Source organism: Scyliorhinus torazame, chromosome 13, assembly GCF_047496885.1.
Source record: "Scyliorhinus torazame isolate Kashiwa2021f chromosome 13, sScyTor2.1, whole genome shotgun sequence".
Taxonomy (NCBI): Eukaryota; Metazoa; Chordata; class Chondrichthyes; order Carcharhiniformes; family Scyliorhinidae; genus Scyliorhinus; species Scyliorhinus torazame.
The window spans coordinates 80,037,715-80,058,820 of NC_092719.1; the positions used below are offsets into that span (position 1 = coordinate 80,037,715).

At 45.5% G+C, this 21,106-nt stretch overlaps 1 protein-coding gene across 4 annotated transcripts in view; it reads right to left on the reverse strand.

The window, feature by feature from the left end:
* ints13 (integrator complex subunit 13) overlaps nt 1–21,106 on the reverse strand; it is a 98,704-nt gene that overhangs the window by 9,415 nt on the left and 68,183 nt on the right. For all 4 annotated transcript variants that reach the window (XM_072471854.1, XM_072471857.1, XM_072471856.1 and 1 more), the window contains 3 exons: nt 19,298–19,468; nt 15,677–15,831; nt 11,559–11,789 (listed from right to left, as the gene is read on the reverse strand). In XM_072471854.1, the coding sequence (XP_072327955.1) occupies nt 11,559–11,789; nt 15,677–15,831; nt 19,298–19,468 (557 nt within the window). The remainder of the gene's footprint in view (nt 1–11,558; nt 11,790–15,676; nt 15,832–19,297; nt 19,469–21,106) is intronic.

Consider the following 21,106-nt stretch of genomic DNA (forward strand, 5'->3'; position numbering starts at 1 on the left):
TTTCGGCAGTACAATACTTCGCCTACATTACAGGACTCAACCCCATCACCATTCTCACTGAACACACTCCCAACACAGCTCCTACTAGACGGTAGACTTAAGGATGGCACGGTCAGCCAGATCCACGCAGCCCGTTGGACCCTTCTTTACAGGGATGGGACATCACAGTTAAGAGAACCAAGACCCACACTTTCCTAGCCGATCATTTGCAATATGCAGGCACCCCACATGAGTGTGAAATCATCTCCACTAAGCATAATACCCTTTGTACCGAAGTCAGCTCCCCCGAAACCAGGTACTACACCCCAGAGTCACCAGCCCACAGACACATGCGCACCCCTTAGAATCTATGTGGATGGCTCCTCCACAGTTCTAAACGGGAAAAGAATTACCGGTTGTGGTATTTATGTAGAGGACGCGCCCTAGAAGAGATTTTGTTAAAATTGCCAGGACACTTAAGCTCGCAAGCAGCAGAACTGGCAGCCATAGCTTACATTGTAGATCACCCCGACTCGTTTCCTACCCCAGCCGACATATATTCTGACAGTCTATATGTCTGCAACAGTTTAACCGAATTCCTACCCCTGTGGGAAACTAGAGGATTTGTTTCCGCAGACGGAAAGCCCCTACCGTCCGCCCCATTACTCCAACATATTCTGAAAACGGCCAAAGATAGGAAATATGGAATCATCAAAGTTCATAGTCATAATTGTTCTTCCCCCCCCCCCCCCCCGGTAACATTAAAGCAGACGCCCTAGCAAAGGCAGGTTCCAGACATGGTTACTTTTGGAACCCCCCCGAAAACGCCGCAGTACACGCGGTTCAGGTCTCACAGACCACCATTCAAGATTTGGCAAAGGCTCAAAAGGAAGATGAGAAGCTCAGGGAAGTTTTAAAAGGCAACTTCCCAGCCCCTTATGATAAGTTTAAAGACGAGTTAACCACACATGACGGTGTGATTTTAAAAGACAGCATTTATGTAGTCCCCAGCCAGGACCGGAATCAAATTATTTGTCAGTTCCATGACAATCATGGACAGCAGGGCATTGAACCCACCCTTGCTCACCTCAGACCTCTCTGCTGGTGGCCTGATTTAAAAGCCAATTTTTGGCATAAAACAAAAGTTCCATATTGCATACTACCCCCAATGGCCAGCCCCGCAGTCACCGCCCTCACGCACGAGAAGGCAGTACAACAGATTTTAGAAAATGTGAAAGCAGCCCAGCTTGCAGCAGCCGTCAGGCTTGGAACCGCAAGAAGCAAAGCAAAGTTTGCTTTGATAAAACGGTACCGCCACCGAGTTTGTAGTAGGGCAGCAAGTTATGCTATCACTTTACAACCCCAGATCATTCCTTTCCCCAAAATTTTCCTGACCGTACTCCATCTCTGATAAAGTCAGCCCCTCTGTGTATAAGATCACCTATCCGAATGGCAAGCCTGCGTGGTTCCACATAAACTAGCTTAAGGCTCGCAGAACAACCATTCACACCACATCTCACTTGCAGCAGCAGATGAGCACGCCCCGCCCACGAGTGATGTATTCCCACCCTTCCCCAACCTGTCCAGCCCATCCTCAAGACACGACTACGACTCCACCCCCAGAGGCACGACTCCGCCTCTCCCTTCCTTCAACCGACAGCGACAACCCCTTACACACCGCGACGATTACACCCCTGCACCACACCCCACTCCCAGCGATTCCGAACATGATTCCAGCGACCCCTTTGAGTTAACGTACATAAAAGCCCCTGACCCAGACCCACCGCCCGATGATTATGGCTCAACCCCTAGCAGCTCTAACCACGATACAAAATTCTGGCACCGAGACTATTCGTTCAGGCTCATCCCGAATGATGAGATGGACCCCAATGCGCCACAAGCAGCTTTAGCAAACCTACTTCAGTCAAGAGTACAGCAGCCGGGAGAAGAACATAGAACGATACAGCGCAGTACAGGCCCTTCGGCCCACAATGTTGCACCGAAACAAAAGCCATCTAACCTACACTATGCCATTATCATCCATATGCTTATCCGATAAACTTTTAAATGCCCTCAATGTTGGCGAGTTCACTACTGTTGCAGGTAGGGCATTCCACGGCCTCACCACTCTTTGCGTAAAGAACCTACCTCTGACCTATATCTATTACCCCTCAGTTTAAAGCTATGTCCCCTCATGCCAGCCATTTCCATCCGCGGGAGAAGGCTCTCACTGTCCACCCTATCTAACCCCCTGATCATTTTGTATGCCTCTATTAAGTCTCCTCTTAACCTTCTTCTCTCCAACGAAAACAACCTCAAGTCCATCAGCCTTTCCTCATAGGATTTTCTCTCCATACCAGGCAACATCCTGGTAAATCTCCTCTGCACCCGCTCCAAAGCCTCCACGTCCTTCCTATAATGCGGTGACCAGAACTGTACGCAATACTCCAAATGCGGCCGTACCAGAGTTTTGTACAGCTGCAACATGACCTCCTGACTCCGGAATTCAATCCCTCTACCAATAAAGGCCAACACTCCATAGGCCTTCTTCACAACCCTATCAACCTGGGTGGCAACTTTCAGGGATCTATGTACATGGACACCTAGATCCCTCTGCTCATCCACACTTTCAAGAACTTTACCATTAGCCAAATATTCCGCATTCCTGTTATTCCTTCCAAAGTGAATCACCTCACACTTCTCTACATTAAACTCCATTTGCCACCTCTCAGCCCAGCTCTGCAGCTTATCTATGTCCCTCTGTAACCTGCTACATCCTTCCACACTGTCGACAACACCACCGGCTTTAGTGTCGTCTGCAAATTTACTCACCCACCCTTCTGCGCCTTCCTCTAGGTCATTGATAAAAATGACAAACAGCAACGGCCCCAGAACAGATCCTTGTGGTATGCCACTTGTAACTGAACTCCATTCTGAACATTTCCCATCAACCACCACCCTCTGTCTTCTTTCAGCTAGCCAATTTCTGGGTGAAGATGATGACAGAGTCTGACTCCCACCAAATGAATCCCTTTGCGACTCTGTTCGCTACTGAGCAATGAGGTGTCCAGATGATGGTAAAAAGGAACCGATGGAGAGTTACGGTGTCCTTTCTGATGGAACCTGCACCATATTTTTAATGTATGTTTGTTTGTTATTGTGAATGTTGAATGTTGTTTGTTCACCTAAAGTTTTCATGGCCCCACGCCACCATTCTTTTAATGCCCAATGGCAGTTAGAGGAACTAGATTGTCCGCAGACAAGCGATCATAGCTACTCTTCTGCTTCGACGGTAGAGGTTAGCACAAATGCAACCCCCACGACGACCACAAATTCTTACCATTCTTGCCGGTCGCTCAGGCAGTAGAGAAACGGCACTGGTCCCTGCCCTGCCTGAGGACCCCCCTCTGGTCAGCTACGCTGGGGTAGAGCACATACAGCACTGGTCACCGTCCTACCCGGGGATTCCACCCATTCTTACCCGCCGCGGTCCATATGCACCCCATTTTGGCACTTTTAGTTCAAAACTCTTTTGTTTGTTTATGGCGACCCTTAGGTTGCTTCCAGATGCTATTTACATCCTCAAAAACTGGGATGGTAGATCACGCAGGCTGCGAGATGGTTCGCACTGTCAGTATTTTTCTCGGCTGTCCCTGTCCCAAATATTTGGTTTAAAAAGAAAAAAAGAGGGAGTCACAGATGGTGACCAATTATAACGGGTAATTGGCACTAAAGGACAGACAGACAGACGTCCGAGATCTTAAACAAGCTAATAACAAAAATGATGCTTGTGTCCATAGAACTCCGGAACCACGGAAGCCCCAAGAGGAAGAAAGAAAGATGAAGGCAACCATCATGCTCTACAGTTGGATCTTAGCGGGATCCCTCCAGTTGCGCGCGGACGCTACCCCGCAATCCCTTTAAGTGAATTAAATTACATCCGCTTATTTTGTGTGTTTGTTTCGCTCTAATAAAGAAATGTAAAACTCTGTGCTTGACTGCCAAGCCAGAGAGACCTGTGTTGCTGCTATTGCACAGTTTAAAATGTTGTAAATTATTTTAATTGATTGAGGATAGTTTAGTTAAGGACAGTTAGAGGTTCCAGTTTTTTTATTTTGTAATGCATGCCTGAATGTCATAGCGCCCTGTAGAATTTTATAATGATGTACATAAAATAATTTAGGTAAAAGTTTCAATTCATAGGACAGAGCAGCATAAAGCCGGTCAGTGCTTATGGGTGCCCGACTTAGGAGGAGAATGAAGAAGACGTGGTAATTTGACCCTTCACGCTTCGCCTTGAGAATCACAAGGAGGGAATGTAGCCATCTGGGATGGCCAATTCCAGAATATAAAATGGATGTTTGCAAAGATTTCAGGGAACTATAGACAATGTTAAGAAAACAAGCAGGCACAAAGCCTGTACGTGTATTGGGACCGCAGCTCCCAGACGAGACTGAAACTGTAGGTCTATTAGCATATTGATGGCCCATCTCCGGGAACAAAGGGGAGATACTTAAGTAACCGATCTGGCTCCAGACCTCACGGTGCCAGTTCCCCAAACCGAAAGCACAAACAAAGCTAGGCCAACGGCCACCAAAGACACGCCCAGCCATCAGGGCACCCACACCTTTATTGGTCAAGATCAATACGAGTGGTCAAGATACGGCCCAATTGATTGGGGCCAAGTTCAAGGTCCGCCCAAAAGAGCGCGAAGCCCCTCTGGGTATAAGAAGGCGGCCCCAGGAGAGAATCGCTCTCTTTGACTCGGCTCTCAAAGCAGAGAGACCCTTCCACCAACTACACCAGAAGCAAGTAAGTCCAAGGTAAACGCTCGCTACCAGACGGACGACCTTAGCTGTTCTCCTGTACCACTTTGAACCCAGCAGCCTCAGATCCGAACAACGGCCATTGTTCCTCTGACTGAGTGGGCACCCGAAGCTAAGTATAGGCTTTAGCATTAGAGACAGTTTAGTCTGTAGTATTTTGTGCATGAGTAGATATTGCTGCGTTTGTAAATAAATAGTGTTGACTTTGAACTAACTAACTGGTGTATCGGCTCTTTGATCAGTATTCGGGTTTGAACCTTGTGGCGGTATCGAAAGATACCTGGCGACTCTAAAGCAAATGTAATTAGGATTAAGTAAGGTGACCATATTGACCACCATATTTAGAACCAAATAAAGAGAGCAACAGATCTGAAACAGACTCCTTCAAAATCCAGACTGGGGTCAAGCAAGGCAGTGTAATAGCTCCCTGTTGTATTTACAATCTACCCAACAGTGCTTATTCACCTCAAAAGATCAACTACCCACTGGTGTTAGTATTAGATTCTACCGAGGTGAAAACCTCAGTTATCTCTGTCAAAACTAAACTGACTCCCATAAATATACATGATATTGATTTTGGGAATGACTGTAGGATCATTGCCCACTCCGCCAGATTTGCAAGCCCCTCTCAATCTCTTCAATTCTTCAAGCATTTAACTCAGCCTGCCTTTGAATGTTACCAAAACAAAGCACATATCAACCCAGACCTGGAATATGTTGGGCACTCCCTAGACCTTGCCAGCCATGTCTCTCAAAGGTTGCCAGCCATGCACCAACTCAGCCATCTACAAACTACGTTAGCAAGAAAGTGTTTTTAGCAAAGACCCCCAGCAGCACCTAGAGGGGAGTACCAGTAGTGTTTCAAAACAGTCCAAGAGTGCAATGAGAAATGTAAGTGCTAGCTTGGAGTTTGGAGCTTCCTGAGGTGATGTCAGGATTCAAAAGTGCCATGGGGCAAGTGTAAACAGCTGATTGGGTAAGTACGGTCATGTAAGTATCTACCACTTTTATCACTGATAGTTTGCAACATCTTTATTTTGTGGTTTATAGTTTGTAATGGTTATATTCTGTAATAATGAGGATCAGAGAGAGGGCCCTAGAGTAATTGATATTATTTGATGTTAAGCATTTCCAAAGGGTTTAATTTAAAGGGGTAAGTCATGGCAGAAGAGATCAAAGCTGTTGTGCTACTCCTGTTTCATGTGGGAAGCTGGAAACGTTGCTAGTGCCCGGAGCCAGCGCGTATGCAGGAAGTGTCTCCAGTTGCAGCTCCCGGACGACAGGTTTTGGCGCTGGAGTGGCAGCTGGGGACACTGTGGAGCATTCGTGAGGCAGAGAGTATCATGGATTGCATGTATAGAGAGGTGGCAACACCGCAGGCAGGAAGGGAATGGGTGACCACCAGGCAGAGCAAGGAAACTAGGCAGGCATATGAGGAATCTCCTGTGCCTATTCCCTTGCAAAACTGAAGAGGAAACACGGACAAGAACAAAAGGCAAAAAGGTGAATATGAAAAGTGATACGCACAGAAATCATGGGCCAGATTTAAACAGTTAAAAATAGTGGGAATGGGACAAGTAATGTTAAAAAGCCAAGCATCAAAGCTTTGTGCCTTAATATGCAGAGCATTCGCAATGGAGTGAATAAATTCATCATGCAAATAGGTGTAAACGGGTATGATATAGTCAGGATTACGGAGACATGACTGCAGGGTGACCAGGGATGGGAATTGAACATCAGTATTCAGTATTTAGAAAGGACAGACAATAAGGAAAAGGCAGTAGAGTTGCATTGTTTGTTAAAGAGTAAATTAACACAATAGTGAGTAAGGATATTAGCTCCGACAATGTGGATACTTTATGGGTAGAGCTGAGAACCACCAAGGGTTAAAAAGCCTTAGTAGAGGTTGTTTGTAGACCCCCGAACTGTAGTGGTGATGCTGGGAATGGCACTAAACAGGAAATTAGAGATGCATGTGATAAAAGAACATGGGCGACTTCAATCTGCATGTAAATTTGGCAAATCAAATTAGTGACAATACTAAGAGGCGGAATTCCTAGATTGTGTACGGGATGGTTTTCATGGCCAATATGTTGAGAGAACAGGCCATCCTAGAATAGGCATTGTGTACTGAGAAAGGAATAATTGGCAACATAATTGTGCGAGACCCTTTGGGGGATGAGCGGCCATAATATGAAAGAATTCATCAAGATGGAGACTGATGTAGTTGATTCTGAGACTAGGGTCCTGAATCTAAATAAAGGAAACTACGATGGTATGAGGCGTGAGTGGTATGATGGATTGGGGAACATTATCTAAAGGGATGACAGTGGATTGGCAATGACAAACATTAAACGAGCGCATGGGTGCAACAATTGTTCATTCCTGTCTGGCGCAAAAATAAAACAGGAAAGGTGGTTAAACCATGGCTTAGAAGGGAAATTAGAGATAGTGTTAGATCCAAGGACGATGCATACAAATTGGCCAGAAAAAAACAGCAGTCCTGAGGATTGGGAACAATTTAGAATTTAGCAACGGAGGACAAAGGGATGAATTAAGAAGGGGAAAATAAGACCGAGAACCTGAAGCTTAAGTGGGAGGAAGAGCTCTGGGGGGGGGGGGGGATGGAGGACGGTATCTGGGCAGAAGCCCTGAGTGGAGTAAACACGACCGCAACTTGCGCCAGGCTCAGCCTGATCCAGTTTAAGGTCATGCACCGGGCCCACATGACGGTGGCACAGATGAACAGATTCTTCGGACTGGAGGACAAGTGTGCTAGATGCGCCAGAGGGCCGGCTAACCATGTACACATGCTCTGGTCGTGCCCTGAACTCAGGGGGTATTGGCAGGGATTCGCAGATGTCTGTAAACTGGGGTGGTAATGAGTCCTGCGGTGGCAATCTTTGGGGTTTCGGAGTACCCAGGAGTCCATGAAGAGAGGGAGGCCGACGTTCTGGCCTTTGGTTCCCTGGTAGCCCGGCGACGAATACTGTTAGCATGGAGGGACTCAAAGCCCCTGAGGGCTGAGGTATGGCTATCGGAAATGGCGAGCTTTCTTGGCCTAGAGAAAGTCAAGTTCGCCTTTAAGGTTCGCTATTAGGGTTCGCCGAAGGTGGCAGCCATTTATTGACTTCTTCGCAGAGGAGTAAGCGTCAGCAGGGGGAGGGGGGGCTAGGGTAGTGTAGAGTAGAATAGGGGGATATTAAGGCAGGTCCGTGCGTGAACAGAGCCGTGGTTTGAACTATATTTAATTTGTGTCTTGACTTCTTTTTTTGTACTGTATATAAAATTGCTTGATAAAAAAAAGGGGAAAATAGAATACGAAAAAAGTTTGTGGGGAACACCAAAAATTAATCGTAAAAGCTTCTAAAGGTATGTAAAGAGAAAAAGATTGGTGAAGACAAATGTAGGTCCCTTACAGTCAGAGGAGAATAGGGGAACAAAGAAATGGCTGTCCAACAAAATACATCCTTTTGTTCTGTCTTCACAAAGGAGGACACAAATAACATACCAGAAATGTTGGGGAACACAGGGTTTAGTGAGAGGGAGCAACTAAATAAAATCAGCAACTGAAGGGAATTTTGTTGGGGAAATTGATGGGATTGAAGGCTGATAAATCTACACCCCAGACTATTTAAGGAAGTGGCCCGTGAAATAGTCGAAGCATTGGTGGTCATCTTCTAAGATTCTATAGACTCTGGAACATAGAAATCATAGATTTCTATAAATCCCTACATAGTGCAGGAGGTGGTCATTCGGCCCATCGAGACTGCACCAACTCTCTGAAAGAGCACCCGACCTCGGTCCGTGCCCCTGCTTGATCCCCATACAACCTTCTGGACACGACGGGGCAATTTAGCATGGCCAAGCCACCTAACCTGCACATCTTTGGACTGTGGGAGGAAACCCACGCAGACAAGGGAAGAATGTGCAAACTCCACACAGACAGTCATCCAAAGTCGGAATTGAACCCAGTACCCTGACACTGTGAGGTAGCAGTGCTGACCACTGTGTCACCGTGCTTACTTATGGATTGGAGGGTAGCTAATGTAGCTCCACTCTTTAAGAAGATAGGTAGAGAGAAAACAGGGAATTATAGATCAGTCAGCCTGACGTCAGTAATGGGGAAAATGCTATTACAAAAGATTTAATAGCAGAGCACTTGGAAAAGAGTGGCAAGATCAGACAGAGTTACGAAAGAGAAATCATGTTTGACAAGTCTTCTGGAATTCTTCGACGATATAACTAGTAGAGTTGATGAGGGGGAACCAGTGGATATAGTTTATTTGGATTTTCAGAAGGCTTTCGACCAAGTCCCATGTAAGAGTGCAAAATTAACACGCATGGGATTGGGAGTAATGTATTCAGAAGAATTGAAAACAGGTCGGCAGACAGGAAACAAAGAGTACGAATAAATGGGTCTTTTTACAAGTGGTGGGCAGTGACTAATGGTATACTGCAGGGATCAGTGCTAGGACTCCAGCTATTCACAATGTTTATTAATGATTTTGAAGAGTAAACTAAATGTGATATCTCCAAATTTTCAGGTGACACAAAGCTAAGTGGGAGGGTGAGCTGTGAGGTGGATAAGGTGCTTTGGACAAGTTGGGTGAGTGGGCAAACACATGGCAGATGCAGTATAATGTGGATGAATGCAAGTTTACTTTGGTAGAAAAAACAAGAGGACAAATTATCTGAATGGCTATAGACAGAGAGGGGAATGTACAATGAGACCCAAGTTTAGATGAAGTAAGCAGTTTTATTTTTGTTTTGAAGTTTCCAAATTCCAGCAGATTTTTACACCAGTCGCTGAAAGCAAGCATGCAGTGAAGAAAACAAATGATATGTTGGCCTTTATAGCGGCAGGATTTGAGTCCAGGAGCAGAGACGTCTCGTTGCAATTACATAGGGCCTTGGTGAGCCCACACCTGGAAGTGTGTAGTTTTGGTCTCCTTATCATAGATCATAGAATTTACAGTGCAGAAGGAGGCCATTCGGCCCATCGAGTCTGCACCGGCTCTTGGAAAGAGCACCCTACCCAAGGTCCACACCTCCACCCTATCCCCATAACCCAGTAACATCACCCAACACCAAGGGCAATTTTGGACACTAAGGGCAATTTTATCATGGCCAATCCACCTAACCTGCACATCTTTGGACTGTGGGAGGAAACCGGAGCACCCGGAGGAAACCCACGCACACACGGGGAGGATGTGCAGACTCCGCACAGACAGTGACCCAAGCCGGAATCGAACCTGGGACCCTGGAGCTGTGAAGCAATTGGGCTACCCACAATGCTACCGTGCTGCCCCTGAGGAAGGATGTCCTTGCTATAGGGGGAGTACAGCGAAGGTTTATCAGACTGATTCCTGGGATAGCGGGACTGGCGTTTGAATTATATTTGCTGGAGTTTAGAAGAATGAGGGGAGATCTCGTGGAAAATTATTTTTTTTTTTAAAAATGTTTTTATTGAAAATTTTAATTTATAACAAACGTGACATCAACATCAAACAACTCAGAAAGCGAACATTACAAGGTACAATATCGTAAAAAAAAAAACCCACAACCGATCATCTAAATCCCACCCATAGAAAGACAGAAATAACCTACCCCTAAAATAAGAACTCCTCCTCCCTCCCTCATTAACAGCTGGTGGTGACTAACTCATTAAAGTAGGAAATTAATGGCTCCACCTCAGTTAGAATCCGTCCACCGATCACCTAACGGTGTACTTGAACTTTTCCAGGCATAAAAATTCCATGAGGTCACCCAACTAGGCCGAGGCATTGGGCGGAGTGGAAGATCTCCATCTCAGCACAACTCGCCTCCGGGCTATCAACGAGGCAAAGGCAAGAACATCTGCCTTATTCCCGGTCTGCAGCCCTGGCAAGTCCGACACCCCAAAAATGGTAACCAACAGCCACATTCAAAAGAGAGGTGGGCCAATATGATCCACATTCTGTGGGGTCCTTATCCTTTTTCCAAGATGAGGGAGATAGAGTAATTGAACATATCAACTATCAATCGTACCAACTGACCTGCAAACTTCTTGATGCAAATCTGGAATTAAAAGTCTAATGATGACCATGAAACAATTGTCAATTGTCATTAAAAAAACCCATCTGGTTTTCCCTTTAGGGAAGGGAATTTGTCATCCTTACCTACTTGTGACTCCAGGCTTACAGCAATGTGGTTGACTCTTAAATGCCCTCAGGGATGGACAATAAATGCTGGCCCAGCCAGCGATGCCCACATCCCATGAACGAATAAAGAAAAAAAAACATGCCCCCGCCGCATCCTTTGGAGTAAGTGCAAAACCGCCAAACAGACGTGTCATGAAGCCAGCTCCACAAGTATTCAGGTAAAACGACTGCAGAATTAACTTCGATGGACTGGATACTGTGTCCATATGGCCAAAGGTTCGATTCCGGCTTGGGTCACTGTCTGTGCGGAGTCTGCACATCCTCCCCGTGTGTGCGTGGGTTTCCTCCGGGTGCTCCGGTTTCCTCCCACATTCCAAAGATGTGCAGGTTAGGTGGATTGGCCATGATAAATTGCCCTTAGTGTCCAAGATTGCCCTTAGTGTTGGGTGGGGTTACTGGGTTATGGGGATAGGGTGGCGGTGTTGACCTTGGGTAGGGTGCTCTTTCCAAGAGCCGGTGCAGACTCGATGGGCCGAATGGCCTCCTTCTGCACTGTAACTTCTATGATAATCTATGATAAACCTCTTTGTTTTAACAATACTGTACTCACCGCTCGGAATCTTGCCAGGATTTCTCAGGTTCGTAATCTTTCACCACTTTTTCAGATTTATCTTCTTTATCTTCTCTCTTCCTCCGGCTCTTTTTGCGCTCCTCTTCTTCAGGTGGCTTGCTCCGGCAAGCCAGCAGGCATTCTAGCACGCGTTGGTGCTTCTCGGAGTTGTTCAAGTGGGCCCTGACTAGGGTTTCCAACTCATTCCACATTATTCGGTACTGTTCATCTCTACAAAGGAAAGAAATAGAAGCACACTCCGTTATTACTGGCTAAAAAAAACAACAAAAAAGCAGCAATTGCTGTCATTTAATCCTGGCGGGGTGCAGCGATGGTGTGACTGACTCTAGGAGCAGTTTTACCTAATGGTCGAACATATGTAACCTGGCAGACTGTACGTATACCACCTTTCACCAGGCTCTTCCTCCAGGGGTGCTGCTGAATGCATACTCCACGTCAAAAATTATAGCTCCGCTTCTAACAGCACTACATAGAATTTACAGTGCAGAAGGAGGCCATTCGGCCCATCGAGTCTGCACCGGCCCTTACAAAGAACACCCTACTCAAGCCCACGAATCTACCCTATCCCCGTAACCCAGGAACCCCCACTTTACCTTTTTTGGACACCAAGGGCAATTTTCCATGGCCAATCCACCTAACCCGCACATCTTTGGACAGTGGGAGGAAACCGGAGCAGCCGGAGAAAACCCACGCAGACACGGGGAGAACGTGCAGACTCCGCACAGGCAGTGACCCAGCCAGGAATTGAACCTGGGACCCTGGAGCTGTGAAGCAATTGTGCTAACCACTATGCAACCGTGCTGCTATACATATTGTATAATACTTCAGGAATCACATGTTGACAACACATATCTCAACCAGAATGACTGAAGCAGGTCGCAACCAGGGACAGCGCTGTTGATTGATTTCATGCTGGTAATTCGTCACTCACTGAATTTTGCTGGAGTAATAATTCTGCTTTTATCGGGATACTGCTTTCATGCGCAGAAACTCTGCTGTAAAATAGACATGGTTTGCTGCAAGTCCTGTCCCAATGCCAACTTAACTACAGTGGTGCCAATACTGTACTAACTGATGTCTCAAGAAGATAATAAAAGTATACATCTGAATATTTTGATTAAACACTAAAATAGAAGACTACAATCAATAAATATGAAGATAATTGTAGAAGTTCAAAGCACATGAAAATGAAATGAAAATTGCTTATTGTCACAAGTAGGCTTCAATGAAGTTACTGTGAAAAGCCCCTAGTCGCCACATTCCGGCGCCTGTTCGGGGAGGCTGTTACGGGAATTGAACCGTGCTGCTGGCCTGCCTTGGTCTGTTTTCAAAGCCAGCGATTTAGCCCTGTGCTAAACATAATGATGTGGAGATGCCGGCGTTGGACTGGGGTGAGCACAGTACGAAGTCTTACAACACCAGGTTAAAGTCCAACAGGTTTGTTTCGATGTCACTAGCTTTCGGAGCGCTGCTCCTTCCTCAGGTGAATGAAGAGGTCTCTTCATTCACCTGAGGAAGGAGCAGCGCTCCGAAAGCTAGTGACATCGAAACAAACCTGTTGGACTTTAATCTGGTGTTGTATGACTTCGTACTGTAAACATAATGAAGCAGCACAGAAGCTTAAAACTAGCAGAATGATTGGAGCACTGAGCTCGGTTATGGATGGGTGCACTGAGATGGACAAGTTCAGAGCTCCCAAAGATGACTGAGCCAGTAAAAACAGTCAATCAAGCTGGAGTGAATTGCAGACAATTTGCGTCACAAAAAAGGTAGTAGACAAAACCAAAGGAAAATTCTACAACAGAATACGGCAGCAATAAGGTAAAACAATGAGAAGGTAACTGCAAATGCCTGGGACAAGACGTATAAATGTTGGCATGGGGAAACCAAAAGCTTTCTCTGGATCGGTGGCATTCACAAAGAGTGAATGTTACAGGTGTCAGTCAAAACTGTGGGATATAAAATATTAATAACTTGTATTCATAGAATCACTACAGTGCTGAAGGAGGTCATTTGGTGCAAGTCTGCACCGACCCTCCAAAAGACCACCCTACCTAGGCACATGCCCCCACCCTATCCCTGTAACCCAGTAACCCCACTTAACCTTTTTGACACTAAAGGTTAATTTAGCATGGCCAATCCACCTAACCTGCACATGTTTGGACTGTGGGAGGAAACCGAATCACCCGGAGGAAACCCACGCAGATAAGGGAAGTACATGCAAACTCCACACACTCACCCAAGGTCGGAATTGACATCCCAAGGCACTTCACAGGAGCATTTTAAAACAAAACATTACACATTTACATAAGGCAGAACTAGGGCAATGACCACCCTTTGCCAGAGGGTGACTTTGTCAGAGATAGGTTTTAAGGAGTGTCTTAAAGAGCAGAGGTGGGTGCGGAGGTTTAGGGAGGAATTCCAGACTTGCCCAGCAATTACCTTCTGAGCAAAAAAACAAGTGCTATATTCAGCACTCAAAACGTACATCAAAGCTCCGGCGGACTGTAATAATTCTGTATTTAATAATTGAATGGATTCTTTTTTTAAAACATATTTTTATTATTGTCCTTTTTCACATTTTCTCCCGAATTTACACCCAACAATAAATAATCAGCAACAGATATGTCAATCCCCATAACAATAACAATGATCCTATCCTCCCACCAACCCCCAAACATCAGCCCGCATGTTTACATAAACAAATGACAAAAAGGAATCAGGGATTACCCATAGTCATCCTTAATATACACAGCCTCCCTCCCCCCAACCCTTCCACCCCACCCCCACCCCCCCCCAACTAATGTTCGATGTTATCCAGTTCTTGAAAGTGCATAATAAATAGTGCCCATGACTTGTAGAACCCCTCAGAGCTTCCCCTCAGTTCGAACTTAACCTTCTCAAGGGTCAAGTTTTCCAACAGGTCCCCCCGCCACTCCAGGGCACAGGGTGGAGAGGCTGCTCTTCATCCCAGCAGGATCCGCCTTCGGGCGATCAACGAGGTGAAGGCTATGATATCTGCCTCCGCACCCGTTTCCAACCCTGGCTGGTCCGACACCCCGAATATGGCCTCCCGGGGACCCGGGTCCAGTTTCACATGCACCACCTTGGAAATGACCATAAAAACCTCCTTCCAGTACTCCCCTCTCCCCTACCTTTGGACAGGACCAAAACATATGAACGTGATTAGCCCCCCCCCCCCCCGGGGCAACGCTCACGCACATCTTCTACTCCTTCAGAAAATCAGCTCATCCTCACCCTCGTGAGGTGCGATCTATATACCACCTTCAGCTGTATCAGCCTCAACCTCGCACACGAGGTGGAGGCATTCACTCTCCGGAGCACCTCACACCCAGACCCCTCCTCTATAACCTCTCCCAGCTCTTCCTCCTACTTTGCTTTGACCCCTTCCAGTGGTGCCTTATCCTCTTCCAGAATAGCTCCGTACACCGCTGACACTGCCCCCTTGTCGTCAGCACCTCCTCCAGCAATGTGGAGGCCGGTTCCTCCGGGAAGCTCTGTATCTCCTTCCTGGCAAAATCCCGAACCTACATGTATCTAAACACTTCTCCCTGCTCCAGCCCATACTTCGCTTCCAGCTCCATCAATCCTGCAAACCGACCCCGAAGAAACAAATCTTTTTGGGGCTTAATCCCCTTCTCTTCCCATTTCCGAAAACTTCCATCCCACCTCCCTGGCTCAAATCTGTGGTTCCCCCGAATCGGCATTTCCCTTGACCCTGCCCCCAACCCGAAGTGTTGATGAAACCGCCTCCAGATTTTCAATGAATTATTACTGGACTCCCGGAGTATTTCCCCGGAGCTATCGGGAGCGGCGCTGTTGCTAGTGCTTTCAGCCCCGACCCCCTGCACAAATTCTCCTCCATTCTGACCCACTGGGAATCAACCCCTCTGACCCAGCTCCGCACCTTCTCCACATTCGCCGCCCAGTAGTAGTACATCAGGTTTGTGAGACCCAAACCCCCTGCCTGCCTTCCCCTCTGTAGCAGCACCTTTCTCACTCTGGCCACCTTCCCTCCCCATATGAACGAGGTAATCCTTCCCTCAATTGAATGGATTCTTAAGGAAACATTTTACCTTTTGGATCCTTTGCCTCTGGTGCCAACTGTTGAAATGGGCAAGTGATCATTTTTTCTCTCCATATCTACGAGGTTGTAGATAGTTTTTTGACAGTTTAGGACATCATCATCAGTTAGGCTCTCCTTCACTATTAGACTAGCTAATGGAACAACCTGAGCATCAAATAAAATAGGGAGTGAGCAAACTGAACAACTAGGTACCTGGCAGCTCTGGAGATACCAGAGTAAGTAAAAGCTATAAGTATTGCTTCTTTTCCCAGCTCCCCACAAATTCTCAACTTACTTTAGCCTAGAATCGATTGTGGATCATTCCACTTTGCAATGGAAGGGGACCATTTAGCAGGATCGAAAAGCACTGAATGGGTCACAAATCGAAAGAAGTCCACCTCTGATCCAGGCTGTCTTTAATAAACTTTAACAGCTGATTTCTCAGTTGGTCACATTTAAAATGCCAGTAAACATGTAGTGTAACACTGGAACCTACAGACAATTTGTGCCACATAGTGAAACAAATGTTGCCAGCTGTACACACGTTAAGTGTTCCTACTTCAAGCCCTTCCCCAGGACCTTAGCACAAAATCTAAGCTGACTTTCTATTGTAGGACTGAGAGTGTGCTGCATTGGCAAAGGTACTGATCTCAACCAAGGCATTGCTCAGCCTCTTCCAGTAGGTTGGACTCAAGTTAGATTCAATTGGATTACTTGAAGTGGAGGAGGGAGTTCTCCCACACATTGGCCAACATTCCCCCAAACACACATCATCTTCAGCTTATGAAAAGTGAAGGTTTAGTGTGCTCCTATAACAATATCCTTCATTTAAAATAAAACTGCACCAGTTTTGGAGAGAAATTTATAGTCATGAATAATAACCATAGCCCCAACAAATCTACCCCACAACATATTTCCCGACAAGGTCTGGAAAACAAAGCTGTATAAAGCACAAAGTCACAGAATACAGCAATTCCGTAATTAATGTTCTAATTAATCAGTTCTGGGTCCTCTGCTGTTTGTGATTTTCATTAATGACTTGGATGAGGGAGTTGAAGGGTGGGTCAGTAAATTTGCAGACGATACGAAGATTGGTGGAGTTGTGGATAGTAAGGAGGGCTGTTGTCGGCTGCAAAGAGACATAGATAGGATGCAGAGCTGGGCTGAGAAGTGGCAGATGGAGTTTAACCCTGAAAAGTGTGAGGTTGTCCATTTTGGAAGGACAAATATGAATGCGGAATACAGGGTTAACGGTAGAGTTCTTGGCATTGTGGAGGAGCAGAGAGACCTTGGGGTCTATGTTCATACATCTTTGAAAGTTGCCACTCAAGTGGATAGAGCTGTGAAGAAGGCCTATGGTGTGCTCGCGTTCATTAACAGAGGGATTGAATTTAAGAGCCGTGAGGTGATGATGCAGCTGTACAAAACTTTGGTAAGGCCACATTTGGAGTACTGTGTACAGTTCTGGTCGCCTCATTTTAGGAAGGATGTGGAAGCTCTGGAAAAGGTGCAAAGAAGATTTACCAGGATGTTGCCTGGAATGGAGAGTAGGTCTTACGAGGAAAGGTTGAGGGTGCTAGGCCTTTTCTCATTAGAGCGGAGAAGGATGAGGGGCGACTTGATAGAGGTTTATAAGATGATCAGGGGAATAGATAGAGTAGACAGTCAGAGACTTTTTCCCCAGGTGGAACACACCATTACAAGGGGACATAAATTTAAGGTGAAAGGTGGAAGATATAGGAGGGATATCAGAGGTAGGTTCTTTACCCAGAGAGTAGTGGGGGCATGGAATGCACTGCCTGTGGAAGTAGTTGAGTCGGAAACATTAGGGACCTTCAAGCAGCTGTTGGATAGGTACATGGATTACGGGAAAATGATATAGTGTAGATTTATTTGTTCTTAAGGGCAGCACGGTAGCATTGTGGATAGCACAATTGCTTCACAGATCCATGGTCCCAGGTTCGATTCCGGCTTGGGTCATTGTCTGTGCGGAGTCTGCACGTCCTCCCCGTGTCTGCGTGGGTTTCCTCCGGGTGCTCCGGTTTCCTCCCACAGTCCAAAGATGTGCGGGTTAGGTGAATTGGCCAATGATAAATTGCCCTTAATGTCCAAATTGCCCTTGGTGTTGGGTGGAGGTGTTGAGTTTGGGTAGGGTGCTCTTTCCAAGAGCTGGTGCAGACTCGGGGGGCCGAATGGCCTCCTTCTGCACTGTAAATTCAATGATAATCTATGATTAATCTAGGACAAAGGTTCGGCACAACATCGTGGGCCGAAGGGCCTGTTCTGTGCTGTATTTTCTATGTTCTATGTTCTATGTAAATCGCAACTTCAAGTGAAACGATTAAAAAAATAAATTTAGAGTACCCAATTCTTTTTTTTTCCAATTAAGGAGCAATTTAGCATGGCCAATCCACCTACCCTGCACATCTTTTGGGTTTTGGGGGTGAGAAGCACGTAGACACAGGGAGAATGTGCAAACTCCACACGGACAGTAACCTGGGGCTGGGATCGAACCTGGGTCCACTGCACCACCGTGCTGCCCAAATGAAACGATTTTAAGCAAATTACAGATTCCCATAGGAATCAGTCTAAACCGGAGGGAAGTTCTTTTTGACATGCTTCACCCGGACAAACCAACACACAAGTCGAAATACTGTACCATGTGCACAGGATTGTGCATTTGTTGCTGAAATAACATATAAAATACAATAAATTGTTCACTGTAAAAGAATTAGAGCATAAATCTAAATCAATGCCAGATGATTTTTCTGGGATCCAAAATAACCTTAGCAATACCTGTAGGGACTTTCACAAAGAACATTTGTTTCACCGGTTTACAGAGCAACCGTATTTAATTTGTTACGTGAAGGAATGGTAGAGGAAATGTATGTCTATGAACTTTTATAGGGATGCAAATGCCTCATCATTTCCCCCATTCTCTGTTTAAGCAAGAAAGTAGTATTTATCCCAGGCCAAGTTTCTCAAAATACTGTCTAATAATCAGTAGTACGGTGTGAAATAAAATAAATAATTTGCTGTTGAAGCACATCTTACGTCAGTTAAAATGCCAATGTTCTCTTCATTAAGTACATTTTGTACCAAATGTGGAATAAGGAGTTTTTCGTCCCCCCTCCCATTCCTGCCTCGACTCTCTCAAAATTTCATTCCTGCCATTTGTGGAGCACTCGGAAGTCAGGTGATCAATGCCCGCATTAAACAACATTATAATGAACTTTAAAGGGGCATTCGCTCACTTATTTGCTCCGCGACATTAACATGAAACAACATTGCTTGAATCAACAGAGTGGGAAAATTATAGTATATAGTAAGGAAATGCTTGCAGCTTGGTCAACGTTTGGCAACCTTAGCTTCAAATAGGCTGAAGATAGTCTCATGACACACTGCTCACACTGAAGGACGACAAGAGATTAATTTTCTTTCTGAAGTTATGGGTTGTATTTACTTAAAAGATCTTAAAAGACTGTGAATATTAGACCACAACCAGAAATGTTAAATAGCACTCTTCCCCATGATTTGGAAGCTGTACAGTAAACAAGGTGAACATTAATCCCATCATCTGGGGATGACCTCCCATCTGCAGGCATATGAATCGACAATTAAACTTTCTTACAGCCTGCATGTTGAAGATTGTCGTTTGCGATATAATCATCGGCCAATAACGTGTATGTCTCTCAAGCTGGGACTTTGCCCTCTCCAATGGTAGTTCCATACTCGCATCCATCATGAATCCCCTTTCTGCTACCGGAGTTAAACGGTTCTCTCTCATGAACTCACCAAAGTCCTATCAGGAAAAAAAAGGAACATCATTGTGAATCCAGAACACTGACTGGATGCAATACAGGGCCAAACTATTTTTTGTGGTACATCTTCTTGAATTGAAAACATCACATTTTTAAGAGAATTATTGTATCCCTATTCTGACGTAATAGAGGAGGATAAGCAGATAACAAATTTTACCAAGACTGACAATTGCTTCTGCTTAAATCATTCAAAACAGTAATATTAGAAGCCTAATGAGAACATTTAATTTATCAAATGAGGATGTGAAGCAGGAATAGTAAACTGATCTGTCTGGATTGTCCTAGTCCAAGTTATTGTCCACATTATTAATATCTTCGACAAAAGTATATAGTTGTTTGGTAGTGCAGAACTTCAATATTGCTGAAAAACAAACTTCTTGTTGAAGATTTTTGTCTTGCACTCATCAGGTCAATTGTAAGAATACCAATATCAGGGGAAACCACAACTTATATGCTGTATGAGAAGAGAGCGTTGGTTGGTTAGCAAGTGGAGTCTGATTGGTAGAGGCATTGTCATAGAGAATGCACACTGGACTGACAGTTAACTGCCAAGCCTTCTCTTCCTATGCAGTATAAAGTTGTTGTTTCCCCTGACATTGGTATTCTTGCAATTGACCCGAGCAGTGCAAAATGAAAAACTACGACAAAATGTATTTTTTTCATCAGTACAAAAGAGTACCTTGCTCAAAATCCGAAATCCAACAAAGAATGAGTACAGAATGAATGGCTGAGTTGTTAACAGTAGGGTATAACAGAGCCATACAAGTCAGGAGTTCCACATTCCAATTCTAGTTCTGTGTCAAGTTAGCCGAGTAACAGAGGGGCTTAACAATTGGCCGCATGACTTCCAAGCTAAAGAGAAAAAAAATCAGCGCTCCTATTCCTGATAATTCGCACTAAGATGTCTAGTGATTAGGCAAAGAGAGGAATGATTGGGAAACGAATCAAATATCCTACCGATGCATAACTTGGGTTCACATGAGAAGAATGGCTTTTAGTCAAGGCAGCAGGAAGTGCCCACGTAGCCATACCCCCACCAGAGTCTAGACTACAGTAAAAACAAACATGAAATCATTTCTCCCATCAAAACTCAGAAGTGCTTTAGTGTACTTGAGATTGCAGGATACTCGGGGTTGGGGGGGTGCTCCATAGGTACAACATTTCGAGTTGGGGAGGGTGAAAGATGATCTGGCAAGGTAGGATGGTCTCCCTCGGTCACTGGCTGGTTGGGTACAGGCGGTTAAAATGAACGTGTTGCGGCGATTTCTGTTTATTTTCCAATACCTGCCGATTTTCCTGCCAAAGGCATTTTTTAGAGAGATTGAAGGAATGATTACCTCATTCATATGGGGAGGGAAGGTGGCCAGAGTTTGAAAGGTGCTACTATAGAGAGGAAGGCAGGCAAGGGGTTTGGGTTTTCCGAACCTGATGTATTATTACTGGGCGGTGAATGTGGAGAAGGTACGGAGCTGGGTCAGAGGGGTTGATTCCCAGTGGGTCAGAATGGAGGAGTGTTGGGTAGGGGGTCGGGATTGAAGGCACTAGCAACATCGCCACTCCCGAAGGCCCCGGGGAAATACTCAGGGAGTCCAGTAGTAATAGTTTTGTTGAGAATTTGC